Below are 18,640 nucleotides of genomic sequence, written 5' to 3'. Positions count from 1 at the left end.
CTAAAATGGTGTGTGTGATTTTATTATTTTATTTTTGGCTTGAGTGGGAAATGATATTGTCATTGCATTGTCGAAGGCTTTCACGGTCGGATTCAACTGGTTCTGGTGGGTTTTCTGGGCCACCAGACCATGGCCACACAGCCCGGAAAACCCACCAGAACCAGATATTGTCATTATTGGTGGAACAAGAGAAGCTATCTCTGTACGGATGCCCAAGCCTGGCTCCTTGTTATTTAAACTGAGCATGAATATTGTTTTAGCTCCTCAGATTAGCTGTTAGGGAAAATCTTTTTAAATGCTTAATGCTATTCCTAGGGTGTGTTTTGAGGGTTATTGGTAAAGACAGAAATTCACTGGATTGTATGAGCAGGGAGAAAATATTGGAAAGCACCACGAAGTATCTAAGGATGAAGGACTATTCCTTAAACAGCCCTTCATTGGCTGGGAAAAGGTTGATATAGCAACCATGCTGCAACAATGCAGATATGGGATGGGTCTGCAGAAGAATGGAGCATGTGCTGGAAACTGAATTCTATGACTGAAGAAAGTAGGGATACAAGTAGTTTTCCCAATAGTCTAGAGAAAAAATTGTCTTGTCCCTTTAATAGAAACTGAAAGGGAAATGGCTTACAGGACAAGCTGGACCTCACAGACAAGGACTTCCTGCTCTGTATCTCAATTCATTCCTCAATAGATACTAATTTTGTTCCCAGGTACTGTGGGAAGAATTTCCCAGATTACGATCTGTTTGTCAGATGTGGCTTGTGAAGTGCAGATTGGCCCTGGGGACTTACCATGCCAGCCTGCCATTATGATTGAGTTTTACAATGAATGCGTATGTATGAGGTTGATATATATATAGGTGTGAGGAGCAACTTGAGTGCACATTAGAGGGGTGTTGAAGGTTACTTCAGGGACATATCTACAGAAAATAGCACGAAAATATCTACAGAAAATAGCACTATAGAAAAAGCACTAAAATTGTGCCCCTGTCCAACAACTGATATTCAAAGCTTCTCTTTGGACCTGGTATAGTGTGTGGGGGGTGGGGGGGAGAGATACACTGAATTAATATGCTACCCACGGTGGGCGTTAAACAGCCCGAGGAGAGGTTTGTGTCAAGGTAGTTAGTCATCCCTAGGTGGATGGAAAACAAAGGAGACTTAGCAAGCCCTACTCATTGGTGGCCACATGAGTGGCTGTTGGCATGGCAAGCCCTTAAACCTGTGCCTCAGAGGAAGTGAGAATGAGGGATTTTTCAAAGCAGAAGCACTCAACTGATCGGCCACATAAGCCCACCTTCCAGGTCCCCAATACTTGGGTCCTCTGTGGGATGCCTGGCCAGAGGGATTGAGTGTTCATGGGCTCAAGAAAAGTACAACTGTCATCAACAACGGTCATTTCCAGTACATCTGATGCCTGGAATGTTCCATTAAAAACAGTTTTTGTTTTTATCAGGGACAGCATATTTACATTAAAATCTCATGTTAATTTCTTTTTTTAACATGGGTGTCCCCTCCTTTACACACAGATCACCTCAACTGGCACATTTCTCCATATGTCAATAAGAAGAGACCACACAGGTGCCTGTACAGACAGAATTCCCATTTCTTAATGGCTGGACCCTGAAATGAATGCTTGGGGTCAGGGGGAATTGTCCACTTGTCATTGCCCAAAGAATGGAATACCCCAAGATGGAATTCACATCCAAGTTTTATTTAAAATAGAATTAAGATATTGGAAGTGTAACCTCTATCTGTGGGTTTTGTGGGGCAGAACTTGAAAATGAGTTTGCAACAACAAATTTTTAAAAACCAAATGGTTTACTTTCTTAACATATAACATCAAACATCAACATTTAACATCACACTTCCAGGTCCTGTTCAGGTTGCATTTTCAAGTCCTTATAGTTACAGGCTACTGATACTGCCAAGTCCAATTCTTCTTTGCAAGTGGGTTGGCTCCTGAAGACTCCAAGGGCTTGATGAACAGGATTCAACATGATGAAGGTTTCCAGGAGAACTCTCACCCATTACAACCACAAAAAGAAACCCTGAAACAATAAACTCCAACATTGACAACATAGCAAAAACAAACAACTACCTTCCCAGTAGTTCCCAACAACATTGCAGTTACCTTAACAAGGTGTTAAGGGCTTATAGAAATCAAGGTCCGAGTCTGGTAGCCTTGTCTCCTCCAAAGAGCTCTGCAGCCTTCTGCTGCTTTGAGTCTCCACCCCTTTCTGGGTCAACCCATTCTGAGCATGGGGGTTACAGAAGCACAACTAAATTTGGGGAAGCAAGTTGCCTAGGGGATGTAGCTTCAGTCCCCAGGTAATATGATAGGTACTGGAAGTAAACCCTCTGATCTGGCAGTGTGTGGATGTTGACTGTCACTAGCTGGCCTCCTTGACTTGAAAAGGTGGGGGCTGCCACACAAGCCTGTGTGGCCACAGGTTCAGGGTGAAGGTCTGTTGTGCCAAGGCCCAAGGGCCAAACCTTGCCCTGTCCCATGCGGGCAGCACCCGAACATGCAGTCCACTGCAGAGACCTGCAGCTGGAAGGTCTGGCTTAGTTGGTGGAGAGGGTTCTGGGTGGGCATCTTGACTCCTGCCTGCCTGCAGCAAGTGGTAGGCCCTTGGGAAGGTGGTCCTGTTCCCTACCTGGGGCTGTGGTCAGAGTCAGCACTAGCCACTGTGCAGCTCCATTGATGGGGAGCACCTGCACTTAGGAGGGGTGGCATTAGGATGGGCAAAAGTGAATGCCACTACTCAAGAGGCCAGACAATTTGACTCTGATGGAGCCGGAAGCTCAATCAGGTAATAGCACCTGACCCTTCTTTCAAATCAAGGTAACCAAATTAATGGAGGCATTGGGATCTACCAAATTCCTAACAGTTTTTTTTTTAATCTTACAAAATATTTTTGTTAAATGTCTATGGTGGAGCAAGACCAAGTGAAGAAAACCTTTATAAGATGGGTGGGCCTTTTGAATTTACAGTTTTTGCCCTTTGGCCTCCAGAATGCTGCTGCGTCCTTTAAGATATGTTTGAACAAGTTGCTCAAAGGGATAAGTCAGTGTCTGCATTGATTATGCAGGAACACTCAGTAAAACCTGGCAAGAATATTGAACTCACATCAAACAGCACATTGAGGATGCTGGCTGAGAAACAAACAAAACCAAAAGGTGCCGGTTTGGAATGCAACAAGCAAGATATCTGGGTCATCTTGTGGCTAGAGGGGCCATTTAACCAGAGACCCTCAAGATGAATGCAATTGTGAACTGGCCCTCGCCCAAACTAAGTACCAGGTAAGAGCTTTCCAAGGCTTGCTGGATTACCACTGAAGGTTCAGAAGTCTAGCCATTCCTTGTTTTTGCTGACAAGTCACCCCTGACTTATGGCAACTCCTGGTGAAATGTTCAAGGCAAAAGACAATCAGAGGTGGTTTCCCATTGCCTGAAGGGGAAAAAAAAGATTTCCAACATCTATAGTGAAGATACAGACATCTCCGGGGCCTATGGGGAGGTAACAATAGAGCATTTATCCTGTGTTACCTTTGAGAAATAGTGTGTTACTAACTGTGAGGAGATTCAGGGAAATATCCCAAGAAAGATGTTCACTATGTCAAGATTCTGAGATCCTTGGGTTTGGGGAGATATTCCAAGAAAAATCCTTTTTCTCTCCTCAGGAACACCTGTCATTTCTGTAAAACTGTGTGTGTGTGTGTGTGTGTGTGTGTGTGTGTGTGTGTGTGTGTGTGTGTGTGTGTGTGTGTGTGTGTGTGTGTGTGTGTGTGTGTGTGTGTGTGTGTGTGTGTGTGTGTGTGTGTGTGTGTGTGTGAAATTGTAACTTTTCCACAGCAGTGCTTCTGCTCTGCAGTGACTTTTTCCTCTATATTAAGTTGTCATCTGTTGTATGTATACAAAAATCACCTGGTGTGGACTGAAGGACATCAAGACTCAAACAACAAGCTGGGCTTTCCTCATAAGTTAAAATTCCCAAACTCACAGTAACTTTCAAGTTACATTCCAATGTCATCATTCAAATAGTATTATATTATCATTATTTAATTTTGCTTAATATCACAGCTGCCAGTTCTTCAACTGGTTGTTGGCTTTACATTATAATTCAAGCCCCACCCATAGGCCTTGGACATTGTAATGTATTGGTGAACTATTCATTCAGATCCCAAGAGGGCTGCCTTTTGAATCTGAAGAGATGTTGATTTTGTCAATTTGAAAATGTTTCAAGTGTCATCCTAGTGTTTTCCAAATGGCGCCCAGGGTGCCAATTACCACTGGGACGACCTCTACTGGTTTGTGCCATAGTTCCTGAATCTTGCTTTGTTGATAATGGTAACTTTTTTCTCCTCAATCACTGTGATGTGCGGTGTATTATGTGCCAAAACTTTGTCCGTTTAGATTCAAAAGTCCCCAAAGATCTTGACCTCGCAAGACCTTTCTGTGACCTTCTCTGGACAATGTTTCCACCTGTTTGTAACTGTTTTAATGTTGTAATTCTTGCATAAATTATTATTATTATTATTGCGATTATTACTATTATGTACATTTGTAGGCCACCCTTCCCCTTTCAGGTATCACATTTTGTAATCCGTTTCTTGATTGACTGAATAGATATAGCATGGTTGTAATACACCTTGAGTCCAAGTGAGAAATAAACAAATAAACATAAGTAAAAAAATATTTTTTAAAAAATACTAGTCCTCACTGTATGTTATTAATCTAAGAACTCAGAATCACACCTATTGCCAATGGATTTTTTCCAAAAAATTACAAGGTGATCTGCCCTTACTCACTGTGAAGTATACTAACAGTTAGTCTTCACTCCTCTTCAGTACTGGAGAAAATTGCAAGCAGTAGAACAGAAAGAAAATGCAAGTAGTAGGTAGAATGCAGTACTAAAAGACATAGTGCTCAGGGAAGACTGTTCCTTAAATACACTTTCTAAAAGGTGATGTCCATATTAATGGCTGACTAAAACTTTATGCAGTCCAATCTAGCTGGGATGGGCTACCAGCCCTCTCATCCAAGACGTCAAGAGGATTCTGTATAATTGCAGCCATTGTTTAAATGTCATAATCAATCAAAATACCTTGCCAATCTGTTCCAGGTTGTCATTCATCCTTTCTCAGCTTCCTGTTCATGAGGAAAAGACATGGCCAGTATCACTTTTCATTGGTTGGAAACCAACTCTTGTACAATCCAACAGCATCAAACGCTCACGGGTAGTCTGGTTAAGAGAAATGCTGGCCTGTGCCTCATTTTTGTTACATAATTCCATTTGGCTTCATTTAACGGGTGTCTCTCATTTTGACAATCCTTCTAACCATTTTGACAAACTTTCTAACCAAGGAAACCTGATCCTTTTTCCTGTCAAGAAAAGCAAACAGTAGCTACAGTGACAGGTCCCTAAAAACTCACACAGTCTATGTTGCCCCAGGCTGTTCCATCTGTTCCTACATCTGTTGTGAACAAAGGATTCCATTTATGTATTGTTGGCCAGAATCACTGTGGTGTTGTGTGGTTTACAGACTGTATGGCCATGTACTCGTAGCATTTTCTCCTGACATGTTGACTGCATCTGAAGATTCTCTGAAGATGCCAACCACAGATGCAGGCAAAACGTCAGGAGAAAATGCTACTAGAACACGGCCATACACCCCGGAAACCACACAACACACCAGATCCTATTTATATTGAGAGGCAGTTGGGATCATAGCACAGATTTGACTGTTTACATCTTGGCAAACTACCCTTGAACAGGGGAGCTGTGAATACACTATGCATTGCATGGTGATGATAAAGAAAACTTGATAAAGAAAAATGCAGCAGGGCACTTAAGACTGATAGTTCTCCCATACCAAAGAATGACTATTGGAAACACAATGAATAATGAATACTCAGCATACCATCCTGTTCTTTCATAATACTTATGAATACCCACCACTCTGCGCTGACAGCCCAGTGGCAGGACAGTCTGCTTGGCTTTCCAGTGATCAGATGTGCTCTAAGAGTCCACCCCCAATGCCTCAAGTAAGCCCTCCAGCTCGCCTTCTTCCTTAGATCAAAGTTGCCAAAGACTGCACTTGGAACTAGCTGAGCGACGAAGTTGGCTAGATCATCTGTGTGCCATCTGTAAGTAGCCTACAGGATCAGCTCCATGAGGCAAGACATGCTAGGGCAGTGGTTCTCAACCTGGGGGTTGGGACCCTTTTGGGGGTCAAACGACCCTTTCACAGGGGTCGCCTAAGACTCTCTGCATCAGTGTTCTCCATCTGTAAAATGGATAAATGTAAGGGTTGGGGGTCACCACATCATGAGGAACTGTATTAAAGGGTTGCGGCATTAGGAAGGTTGAGAACCACTGTGCTAGGGCAATCCCCGCCACACAGAAAATAAGAGGGACAGTGCAGCAGCAAACTCTCTGCAGAATGCTATTTCTGAAAGCCTACTTCTCAGCATGACCCCTGGACTCTGCCTCTCAGACTTGCTCTCTGGACTTGCTTTTTTGGACTTTTGTTACTCAGTTGGCCAATGAGCCCTGTTGTTTAACTAAGACTGGACTCTGACCATTGCTTTGCCTGGTGTTTTGGGGACTATTTTTCCTGTTAAATAAAGACTGTGGACATTTGCTAACTTCAGCCCGCCTCCTTGGCTTTCCTGGCAGCCAGCCCATGACAATCAGCTTCATAGATCTCCCCAAATGTTCAATGACCCATAAACTTTCAAATGGTATCCATTTAAAATTTCTTAAGCTCATAAAGATAAATGACAGATAAAATATTTTAAAAATTAGAATTCCAATATTTATGTTGAAACCTTAACCCAACAGGAAACACTACAGATTGCGCAATTTAACCTCAATATATCTGAAAATGTTAATGCTGTATCTTGCTTGCGGTGGGGTGTGTGTTACCTTTTGGTTAGCTGATTAATGGCATATCTTATGGTGGATCAATATAGAAAATGGGCTTAAGTTTTTTTAGTGAAAAAAACTGTTTGTCTTATTTACACGGATAATTAATTTGTAGTTTGGGGAACCATCTATAATTTATTGATTGACCTGCAGATCTGTCCTCCTGAAGGTGTTTACCTTTTATCCAGAATGGATGCATATGCCCCCCCAACCCTATTTTTGGAAACAACATTTTTTTTATTGGAAGAAGTAAAATAATATGCTTACACATGGTAAAAGACACACAGAGAGAGAATTTGGAAGAGACCTAAGATTTAAAAAGAGAAGAATAGTTTGGGAATAAAGTGGGTCCTTGTGAGGAGGGTAATAGCTACCTATCTTGAAGAGGATAAGGTCCAAATTGCAGCGTTCAATGTCTGCATTGAATTCCAAGGAGGGTAGAGCAGTGCTTTGCACAATGCAACTAGACCAGGGTTTAATCCAGAAAACACTGTTTGGACAGCCTAGATATAGGAAAATTTGGCTGTTTAGTGATGTTAAGAGAACTAATCTTTCTAAACAAAGGAGGAGAACCAAGGAGAACAAATTCTGATTGGAAGGAATAAGTTGGGAACAGACTTCTGAGAGGCAATTGGGGATCTCCACCATTTTATAAAGAGGTTATCCTCAAAGAAATTCATTCAGAATTAAAATGGAAAAAGGTCCAATTTTATTAAAGAATGAGAGAATTTTCAAGATCCTAAAAAAATACAGAAGAGTGATAGCAGGAATACAAAAGAGTATTGGGAAGGGAAATATTTACCACTCCAGAAGTGAAGAGGTCCAAGGAATGGGGGAGAAATGGTAGAGTGCAAGAAGGAAATCCAAATGTGATTTGCCATGAATTTGGGGGTTTTAGTTGTAGGAGAAATTGACCCTCTGGCGATGATAAGACAGGCAATCCTCATGGAACAAAGCCAAGTTTTATTCCCAGGCATGGATAATGCTGTTGGAAATGATTGGATTGGATTGGATTAAGACCGCAGAGCACCCAAGACTTGATGAGTTTTGGGGCTGTGCTGATGAAATGAAACCAGTGGAAGGTTGATGGCCTGTAATAGCTGACCAGGAGGTTTAAGATTAAGTTAACCTTTGATGAAAAGGTTGCAGGACAATGTAGTTGGTTTGTTGATGACATCAGGGTGCAGACATTGGCAAGTTCCTACTCTAAACCCTGGAACCCACCAAATCTCATAATTTCATTTGGTTATTTCTCCCCATTCATAAACACCCTATGGTGTTTCATATCAAATGGAATCATCCAGCTCAAACTGATCCTGTTAACCCAGTCCAGATTCTAATAAAATCTACTGAAAGATCAGGGTTGTTTAGTTTAACCTCTACAAGCACATGCAGTGTGAAGCATAATATAAAGGCCTATCTCCAGTACTGTTTGAGAAAGGTCCCCAAACATCATGCTTGCCAGCCAAAAAAAAGTGAATTCCACACAGATGTGAATCAAAGGGAGGGTAGGAAGCTTTTGCCAGTAATTCACTGAGGATATGGGAAAGCTTTCACTATGGGAAAGCTTTCAGGGTATGGGAAAGCTTTCAACAGTCCATTCTAGAAGCTCTCATTCTCCCCCCTCCCAAAAGATACAGTCTATTGTGCCTGTGAACTAGGAAATGTTATTGATTGATTGATTGATTGATTGATTGATTGATTGATTGATTGATTGATTGATTGATTGATTGATTGATTGATTGATTGATTGATTGATTGATTGATTGATTGATTGATTGATTGATTGATTGATTGATTGTTAGACTTATATACTGCCCTCCCCCGGAGGGCTCAGGGCGGTTCACAGCAGGTAAATAAATAAACACCATACATTTAGTAATGGTGTACATTAAAACACAGCGTTCAATCATAAAATAACATTATGAAGTAGAAGTCACCATTAGCAAGGGCTGATCCGCATGGGCCAAAAACAGCAGTGTGAAAACAGTATAAACCTTTTACACCATTTTAAATCCTTTTACACCATTTTCACACCGTTTTCACACCGCTGTTTTCAGCCCATGCGGAATCAGCCAAGGTCTCTACTTTTCTTCATTTCCCTTTTCTTTGGAAACTAGCCAGTCTCTATACAAAGGGGATAAGTGGTTGTTCTTTGGAGAATTTATTAGCCACTGAGGAAATGGGCAGCCCGATCCAGAGAGGGGGGAGGTTGGACCCATTTCTGGAGCTAGCACAGCCCTGTGCTGGCATGGGTGCCCATCCCACTGACACAAGCAGCAAATGCACCGGTGGAGGGGGGTTACTTACCCCAGGGGGTGGGTGCTGTGCAGCTCAGCAGCAGCCAACCTGGAAACCATTGTTCCTGCCTAGGTGCATCCTGAGGATGAGCCACAGGGTGGACCCAACCTTAGTTGGCTTCCACTGCCTCATGAGCCCCTGTGCACCAGCAAGGCCAGCTCAGAGATATGCTACGTTTTTCATGCCATATCTACATTATCCTCTGTGGGGGAGTCTCACCTCCAGGGCTGTTTTTTGTCAGTTTTTTTGGAGGGAATGGAGTGGCAGCAGAATGGTGTCATCCCTGCACACCAGTTTACTTTATAAAACATGATATTAGAAGACTACGCAAGTCAGGAATTCTTTACCTGTACATGAACATCAAATCTCAGTTTGGTTTTGGTGTTTCAAGGGAGAGCTGTTTTCTATCCCTAAGCCAAGGGGTAGACAACCAGATTCACGGCTGATATTCTTGAGGGGAAAGGGAAGTCCCATTAAACACACTTCTTTCCAACATGGTCCCTGCAGTGACTATCTCTATGAAGCTGGAGAGTAATACCAGAGGGCAACACTAGATGGAACTGCGTAGACCTTTATAAGGTCCTGCCAGATAACCCTCTATAAACAGAGGAAACTCTCTTATTAGGTCTAGCCTGAAGGAACATCACGGGAGTGACTGCTTTACTAAGACAAAAAGTGTTTTTTTAATTAAAACATGTCCATATGCCAGTTTCAACACCCACATGATGAGAAAATTGTATTTAAAACCTTTAAATAAATATAACCCACACATCATTTTCCTCAATTGTTTTTCTTTCTTTTGTATTTTTCTTCCACTCCGCAAGGAGCAAATAAACAAGAATTATTTCTTAAGTAGTGAAAACAGTAAGAACACTGACATTTCCCTGTCAACCAGGAAAACTCATCTTGCCCCAGGCTATTCCATCCATTCCTTTTTTGCTTCTTCTGAACAAAGGCATCCCATTAATGATGACAGGCAAATGGGATCTTAGCTTGGATGGGCCATTTAACAGATCACTGTACGAACATGTCTTGATATCACCCAAGAACCTGGGCACATTGGAAATAAACTGGACATTGCATGCATGTAGGGTGACTGCATATTTGCTAGTGCATACGAAAGATTTTTGCTACATTAGGGCTAAAAAAAAGGAATTTGGAAGTGCCTGTGTCCATCTCCAAGTCAATGTAGTGGGTATCTGTGGCGGGCTCTGAACTGGAGAAAAGGGTTCAATTCCCCATTCTACCACATGCAGCCTGTTGGGAGACCTTGGGCTAGTCATAGTTCTCTCTCAGCCCCACCTACTTCACAAGGTGCCTACTGTTGGTGGGAGAAAAGGTGATTGTAAGCCAGCGTGGTGTAGTGGTTAAGAGCAGGTAGGTTCTAATCTGGAGAACTGGGTTTGATTCCCCACTCCTCCACCTGAGTGGCAGAGGCTTATCTGGTGAACCAGGGAGCATGGGAGATGAGGCCATGGGCAACTGGCAGCAACAGAGCCAGCTGGCTGGTGTTCAGAGTGGCAGCAACAGCAGCCCAAGAACATGGGCAGCAGAGGTTCCAAATGTGCTCTCCACATGATCTTTTCAAGTTGTGCCCAGGGCCTGAGCCCCTCCCTCCCCCCACAATGCCTATGATGCCATCGGTCTTGAAAGTTAGCTGTTACTTCCATATCCAGTATCTTGGTGGGAAACCTGTGGGAAACCTGCAATAGAAGACCTTGTTCATTATTCATTATCTTGCCCATTGTACGATGATACATGGATTACATTTATAATAAAATGGCTTATGGGTCAAAATGTACCTCAGACTCTGATTTTTTTCCCTGCTAGCAGATGTTAACCCAGTCATCAACTATAATGTTTCTTTGCTTTGGCTGCAAAAGAATCTGCTCCAAATTTATCTCTACAACAAATGACTGTATAATTTCTATAGTAAGTGGGCACCCAGTTGATATAAATCAGTAGAGTTCCATCCTTCCATCCATCCACCCACCCACCCACCCACCCACCCACCCATCCATCCATCCATCCATCCATCCATCCATCCATCCATCCATCCATCCATTCATTCATTCATTCATTCATTCATTCATTCATTGCATTTTAAACCACCCTCCCCCAAAGGGCTCAGGGCAGTGTACAACAGGTAGAATATGCAATCTAATAAGCTAAAATAATGTATAATAAGTTAAGCAATTTAAAACTAACAGCAGTAAAAGTAATAAAAATTGGAACCATTTCATAAAAGCAGCTGGTGATATACCCTCCCACCTCCCCACTCCTCCCTTGCGCCCACAGGAGGCCCAGATGGGTTTTTTTTGGATTTATATCCCCCCTTTCTCTCCTGCAGGAGACTCAAAGGGACTTACAATCTCCTTGCCCTTCCCCCCTCACAACAAACACCCTGTGAGGTGTGTGGGGCTGAGAGAGCTCCGAAAAGCTGTGACTAGCCCAAGGTCACCCAGCTGGCATGTGTGGGAGTGTACAGGCTAATCTGAATTCCCCAGATAAGCCTCCACAGCTCAGGCGGCAGAGCAGCGAATCAAACCCGGTTCCTCCAGATTAGATACACGACCTCTTAACCTCCTACGCCACTGCTGCATTATCCTCAGCCCGGCTGGCCAAATGCCTGGTGGAATAGGTCTGTCTTGCAGGTCCTGGGGAAACTTATACTTATATATCCAGTCCTTTATTGTTGGTATTTTCAGGAATTTCCATTCTTTAGCATGTAAGATTCTTGCAGCGGTGATCATATACAATACTAAAATTCCATTTTCTTTTTTAAATACTATACCTGTGCTTGGCAAGTGGTGTTTTACCACTTTTATACATTGTTCATTGTTGTACATGGTTCTATATTTGTATATTTTAATTGATGAGATCCTATATTGTAATGGCCTTTGGCTGCAAACAATAAAATGTTTGGTATGGCATAGAGTTCTGAGAAGTGGGGAGGCTGCAAGGACTTGCTAGGGTCACTTCATCTTCTCCTGTATCTGCTTTCCACAGTATTTCTCCTTTCTTTCCCCCCGGCATGTCCCATCTCGCCTCTCCTTTCCCTTGCTTCCTTTTCTCCTTCCCACTGACCAACCAAACTTCCTTTTATCTGCCCTCCCAGTCTTCAGTTTTATTTATTTACTTCATTTATACCTCACCTTTCTTCTGAACGGAGAGCCAAAGCAACTTACATCCTTCTCCGCTCCATTTTATGTTCACAGCAACTAGGTTGAGAGCAAGTGACAGGCCCGAGATTATTTAACAAGCTTTCATAGCACAGTGGGGATTTGGACCCAGGTCTCCCAAATCCTAGTCTTTCTAAGCACTACACCATAGAGGCACTCAGCTTTTCCTCTTTCCCTCCCCCTGGTAGAAATTTCTGGAAAAATCTGTCCCAGTGGCAAGTGGTGTTATGGTCACTGCCAGGCACAATCAAGTTACATAAGTTGTGTGTAGGGTGCTGCTGGAACCAAATAAGTGAATTTAGTAAATTGCATGCAGAGGTGTAGCTCCAAGGGAACGGGGGGCCAATGCACCAGGCACGTACCCATGTGGGGGCGTGGTGAGGGCATGGTGGGGGCAGGGAGGGGGCGTTGCGGGGCAGGCAAGGGCACGGAGGGGGCGTTGCGGAGCAGGTAAGGGCAGGGAGGGGGTGTTGCGGGGCAGGGAGGGGCAGGGAGGGGATGTTGCAGGGTGGGGGTGGAGGACATACCAGTGCACCGGGCACTTCCCCCCCTTGCTACGTCTCTGATTGCATGGTATCAATTTGCCCAGTGGTTGCTAGTGGCAACTTGGCACTGATAAGTTCTCCCTTCATGGCAGGAGGGATGGAAACAAGGGTTAGCTGAGTGATCCAAATACCCTTAGAAAAGTCCCTGTCCCTTCTCCCCTTTTCCTGACAGAACCAAAGTGTGAAGAATTACAATATTCTCCTGGTTGACTGGAAACTCTCACAACTGAAATTTCCTATTTCTTAACAGGTACAAGCACTGCTTGTATTTGAGGGGGTTAACACACAATGCAGGTTTTTATCATTTTAATTTCAGATTTTCCTTCAAACCTGGGGCATTTGTCAAGTTTGTAGTCTATCTTGTCTGTTCAAATGGGTCCACAGTCTCCACACTGAGAATTAGATGTTTGAACAAGTGTGGGAAGTGCAAAGACTTATGGTAGGGTTTTCAAGAAGGAAGGAGATAAATCTGAAGGCAGGGAAACAGATAAAAGTAGGTTGGCTATTGGATGGGAAGGAGAAAGGAAATTAGGATAATAGGAGAGGTTGCGGGAGCTCTTGATTCCTTCTCTCTTTCCCATCCAACAGCCAACCTACCTTTGTCTGTTCCCCTGCCTTCAGATTTATCTCCTTCCTTCTTTCTATGGTAGGTTGTCCATGAGCAAACTCTGCTTAAGCTGTGCAGTGTTAACTGAGTCTGGCCCAGTTGTTCAGTGCGGAACCTGCAAGATTTTGTATAGGGTTCCTCTTTAATCCCTGTATCTTTTTACCATTTTGGTTTGTGTGAGTGTGTGATTAAAGTGGCTCCAAGTTGCCTTATGGAAACCTCATAGTGTTTTCAATGCAAGAGACTAACAAATGCCATTTGCCAGCACCTTCCTATGTACAGTGACCCTAAATTCCTTGGTCATCTTCCATCCAAATGGTTCAACTCTGCTTAGCTTCTGAGATCTGATGAGATTGAGATACACTGGGCCACCCAGCTTGTGACAAAGGGTTAAATCTGTGTGTGACTGTGTGTTTTAATAACAGATTTTTCAGCAAACCCATAGCTTTTCTCAGGCTTCAAAAAAGATCTGACTTGTCTGTCCAAGGTCCCGTTCTCCAGATGAAAGTATCCACAGATGAGGCCACGTTGACAACTAGATATATTGATGTTTATTAAGTATGAAGGTGTTATTGAGAATGCCACGTCCCCTCTCACTATCTTTTCCATTTTTATTGAGAATATTAAATCCCCTCCCAATGACTTTTCCACTGTTGTATATTTCATAAGTGTTTTGTGAAAGGGGTTTGTAATGTTGGCCTCTTCATTTCTAATGGATATGTCTGTTTGCATGTACTTAAAAAGAATAATACCATTTACTCTTTGGCATCAAATTGGCCTCTGCCCTTTGGAATCAATATTTACCCTTTATAGGATTAGGGTTAACCTTTCCTGATTGGCAAAAATGATAATTGTCCATAATTATCGTGTTTGTCCAACCAGCCTTTAAATACAAGGAGAGGTGCATGGCCCAAATGCAGAAGATCTGGAGTCTCTGTATGGTTGACTTCATACTTGAAATGGGTGAAAGAGAATTCAAGATGAAGTTCCATGCCGTGGCTACCGTTCTTGTAGTCCTTCTCATTTCTCCAAGGGAAAGTGGATCAGTAAGTATGCATTTTGCTCTTTAAAATGACTTTGTGATGGGCTTCATTCACATTAGTCAGGTTATTCAGGAAGACTCAGTGATAGATATGATTACAAACTTTCTAGGGATGCAAAGGGTGCTGCAAAAGACCTAAGCTAATAATCTGAGAACGTTCCATTTTTTTCTGTGCACGGTGTTAAGAATTCTACAATTAGAGATCACTTCAAAAGTTGTTTGATTTCTTTTTTTTAATTTGCCATTAGACCACACTAGAGGTGTGTGCTTGCAGAATTATTATTTTTCCTTCATTCTGCTTTGGAAAGTTGGGAAGGTCTTTTTTTTCTTTATCATTAAGTACCAGAGGTATTGTTATCCCGCTGGAAAGTTGTTCTGGAGGTATTGGAACAATGCTCCTTATGCTGCCCTTCCCAACATTACCATACAACACGAACATTTTCAAGTGTCTTTCCCTCTGGAAGCAGGAAGAACTGGGAGGGAGGGAGGAAATGTAAGGACCTTCAGCACCAGTTGCTCTGGGGCACATCAAGCACTTCAAAGCATAATTATTTTCAATGAGTGGTAGAGCTGGCCTCCTTAGCTCAGAGTTGGCCACTGAAAATAAGGACTTTTAAAGTGCAATGGTCATGAAGCTGCAGACTGTGAAACATCTCCTCATCTGATATTTCCAATATAGATTTGGAGAAAATATTGGAATCTGGGAAGCCTTTCATGGTAACAGATAGTGCCAATCCGATCTGATATGGTAAATATTGGGCAAAGTATGAGACAAGCAATATCTAATTGCCCACCCCTAGACAATACATGCTTCCTATTTTCTGTCTAAAGCAGTGGTGGCGAACCTTTGGCACTCCAGATGTTATGGACCACAATTCCCATCAGCCCCTGCCAGCTTGGCCAATTGGCCACGCTGGCATGGGCTGATGGGAATTGTAGTCCATAACATCTGGAGTGCCAAAGGTTTGCCACCACGGGTCTATAGTGTAATACAATAGTTAAAGGTAACGTTCTGTAGCCAGCAGGTCCAGAGAAGTAGCTTCGAGCTTTGACTAAAAAGAAAATCATGCTGATTTAAATGATTTTAGTACATAAGGTGCCACTGGAGTGCTGTTTTATTTAGATACTAAGAAGTGAAATTGTGTCTATGGGTATGAAGAAATAACTTTTTTTCCCCTTTTCCTTTAGGCTCCACTCCTTGGGGTAAGTATTGCAAATGGTCGATACATTAAGATAAACTTCCCAACACCCACACATGCTTCAAGAATTCTATAAATATTTCTCATACACAAAGTGAAAACTGTATATTTGCTACTGCAAATGGGCAGCAGGTTACATGTTATTTTGTTTTACCAGTGGTACACACAATGCACAATGACCAATTTGAGATGCCCTATAACATTTTTTGTGGTTTTAAATAGAGAATCTGATATACACCTGGGCCCAATGCTAAATCCGTATTCAGTGCACAACAGTGGTTCTGATATTTTGCACCCAGATGCGCAGAGGTTTCTTCTGGTGAATAACCACCAGATTCCTTCTGGTGAATAATCTTGGAATTAAAATGGGCTGCAACCATTTATTGAGACAGAAGCTGGGCAAGCAAGAGGAGCGCGTTCATTTTGCGGCCGGTCAGCACCCCGGCATCAAACCCCAATCATATTGGGGAGGACAGAGAGGTCCTGGACCATCTGGGCACCCACCTGCTGTGGCCCCCTTCCTGCTGGGGTGTCAGGTTCGAATTGCAGAGGCCTCTGTGGAATGAGCCATGAGCCCGCCCCACCCCAAGCCTCTTATGGAGGCCCCCAACCATGGGGAGGGCCAGCGTGCAAGCTCGGCCTCCCCTAAAGATGCGCTCCTCTGCCCAAACTGCCAAGGCTGTGACAAAATGAGCAGCACAAAAGCCCTGCCCAAATAGGGAGGGTGGGTGGATCAGTTTGGTCCCGGCGTCGAAGAAGGCCGGAGCAACCGCGTGCTCCCTAATATATAGGGAGCGTGCGCCACCCCTAACACTCATGGGCATCACATAATTGGGCCGGGTATGGCTCAGCCACACGTCCAGTCCAGGGCATGCATGCTCACTGCTCCGGAGCTCACCATGTGCCCTGCCCCCTGTCGCAATTACGGCCCAGTTGATTCTGGGGTTGTTATTTCTGAGAGACAGCAAAATAGGTTTTATTCATCTCTAACATCCTTTTTTTTGCCGGAAAGGTTTTGTGTTTGTCAGTTTACCCCACTTTCTAAAAATGTCTTTGCAAATGGATAAAGCATATTCAAGGGTTTAAGATTGCCCTGAGCCACCATGAGCCCTCCAGACAAAAATTCAATTTGGGGCCCTCCCACGTGATCTGATCATAGCCAAATGAGATTGGCTTGCTGTTACTATTTATTAGGTAAGAAACATTTGAGGAAAAGGGATAGAATGACTAAAGATTTTACTTAACTTAGGCCCCTTCTGCACATGCAGAGTAATGCACTTTCAGTCCACTTTCAGTGTACTTTGTAGCTGGATTTTACTGTGCAGAATAGCAAAATCCACTTGCATAAAATTGTGAAATTGGATTGAAAGTGCCTTGTTCTGCATGTGCAGAAGGGGCCCTACGCAGGGCACACTGCAATAAAATATGGTCCCATCCATCATCTCTAGGGCATGGAATGATGGTGAACTTTCCCCCTCTCCACCACTTTTACTAACTCCAGCTATGGGCTCATTTACCAAATGGCAAAGCTGCTCTTGGGACAGAGAAGCTCTCCTGTGCAGCTGAGGAAATGGGGCAGGGAACTGGAAGCAAATGATTAGTCTTTTGCAAGGGAGCAGATGATGAGGGGCAATTGGCTGCTGCTGTGCAGATCTTTCTATGGCCCTTTCCGCACGGGCCGTATATGGCGCCCTGGGGACGGCAAAAACGCTGTCCCCAGGGAGCCGTTCGCACAGGGGGCGCAGTGGCTTCGCAGCCACACCGCCCTCGCTCCACCCGAACGGTGCGAAGCCGCCGTTTTCCAACCTCGCTTCCCAAGCGAGGTTTATGGAAAATCGAGCGGCTTAAGTCACGCTGCCGTGTGGCGACGGGCAGTGGCCTCCAAGGCTGTCTTCCTCCCACCTCATGTCCAGTAGACCTTACCTGTCCCTGCGGCTCCTCTGGCGTGGTCGCTTTGCAGGTCTGGGGACACCCCCTTCTGCCCTGCGACTCTCCCCTGGCGAAGCATCAGGTCGCAGCCCTGATGACAGAGCAGCGCTGTGCCATCGTCCCGGGAGGTCCTGGGACCGTTCATGCGAACGGTCCCAGAGGGGTCAGGTCGGCGTCATGTACGCCGACCTGACCCCTACCTTGGCCGTGTGCGGAAACGGCCACAGTGAGAGAATAAGTAGAAAGAGAGCAGGCAGGGGAAGCTGAACTAACCCCCAGCATCCACCAGTGTGCTTCTGTATGAGAGAGAAACAGACACAGGCCCCTTCTGCACACACAAAATGATGCGTTTTCAAACCACTTTCACAACTGTTTGCAAGTGGATTTTGCCATTCCGCACAGCTTCAAAGAGCACTGAAAGCAGTTTGAAAATGCATTATTCTGCATGTGCAGAATGAGCCACAGAGAGAAAATGAAAGAGAGAGAGAGTGAGATAACTCATAGCCAAAGGGTCAGAGAAGAAGCATTCAAGAACAACTAAACTCTGTTGTATTGGCTGAAGGCCCTTAAGCTCAAACAATGCACTAGTCACTATGATCAACGATATGGTTTATGCATCTGATGTTATTTGAATCCCAGCCTCCCATAATAAGCCAATGGACTGAATAAGCATCATATATCATAGAAATGTAAATTAAATGTATCTTGTTTTGATAAAAAAAGAGATGTGTATCATAAGAATCACAGTAAAACAACTCTGTCTTCCTACGTTTTCAGAAGAAGATACAAAATTCTATTAAATCAGATGAGGCGATTATAAGTAAATTAAATAATAACTTCATCCCAAACTGCAATGTAAAGATACCAACCCGAATAAGGGTAGTGCAGGGTATTCTGGG

The 18,640-nt window shown here is 43.6% G+C and overlaps 1 protein-coding gene across 50 annotated transcripts in view; it reads left to right on the top strand.

Annotated features, from left to right (window-relative positions):
* Window positions 1-14,499: 14,499 nt before the first annotated feature.
* The window catches only part of LOC125434739 (uncharacterized transmembrane protein DDB_G0289901-like), a 76,063-nt gene continuing 71,922 nt past the window's right edge, over window positions 14,500-18,640 (top strand). For all 50 annotated transcript variants that reach the window (XM_048500408.1, XM_048500393.1, XM_048500392.1 and 47 more), the window contains exons 1-2: window positions 14,500-14,617; window positions 15,802-15,816. In XM_048500408.1, coding sequence (XP_048356365.1) covers window positions 14,510-14,617; window positions 15,802-15,816 — 123 coding nt within the window. In that variant the 5' untranslated portion in view covers window positions 14,500-14,509. The remainder of the gene's footprint in view (window positions 14,618-15,801; window positions 15,817-18,640) is intronic.

The sequence above is a fragment of the Sphaerodactylus townsendi genome, linkage group LG06 (assembly GCF_021028975.2).
Source record: "Sphaerodactylus townsendi isolate TG3544 linkage group LG06, MPM_Stown_v2.3, whole genome shotgun sequence".
Taxonomy (NCBI): Eukaryota; Metazoa; Chordata; class Lepidosauria; order Squamata; family Sphaerodactylidae; genus Sphaerodactylus; species Sphaerodactylus townsendi.
This window is presented reverse-complemented; position numbering and strand designations above follow the sequence as displayed.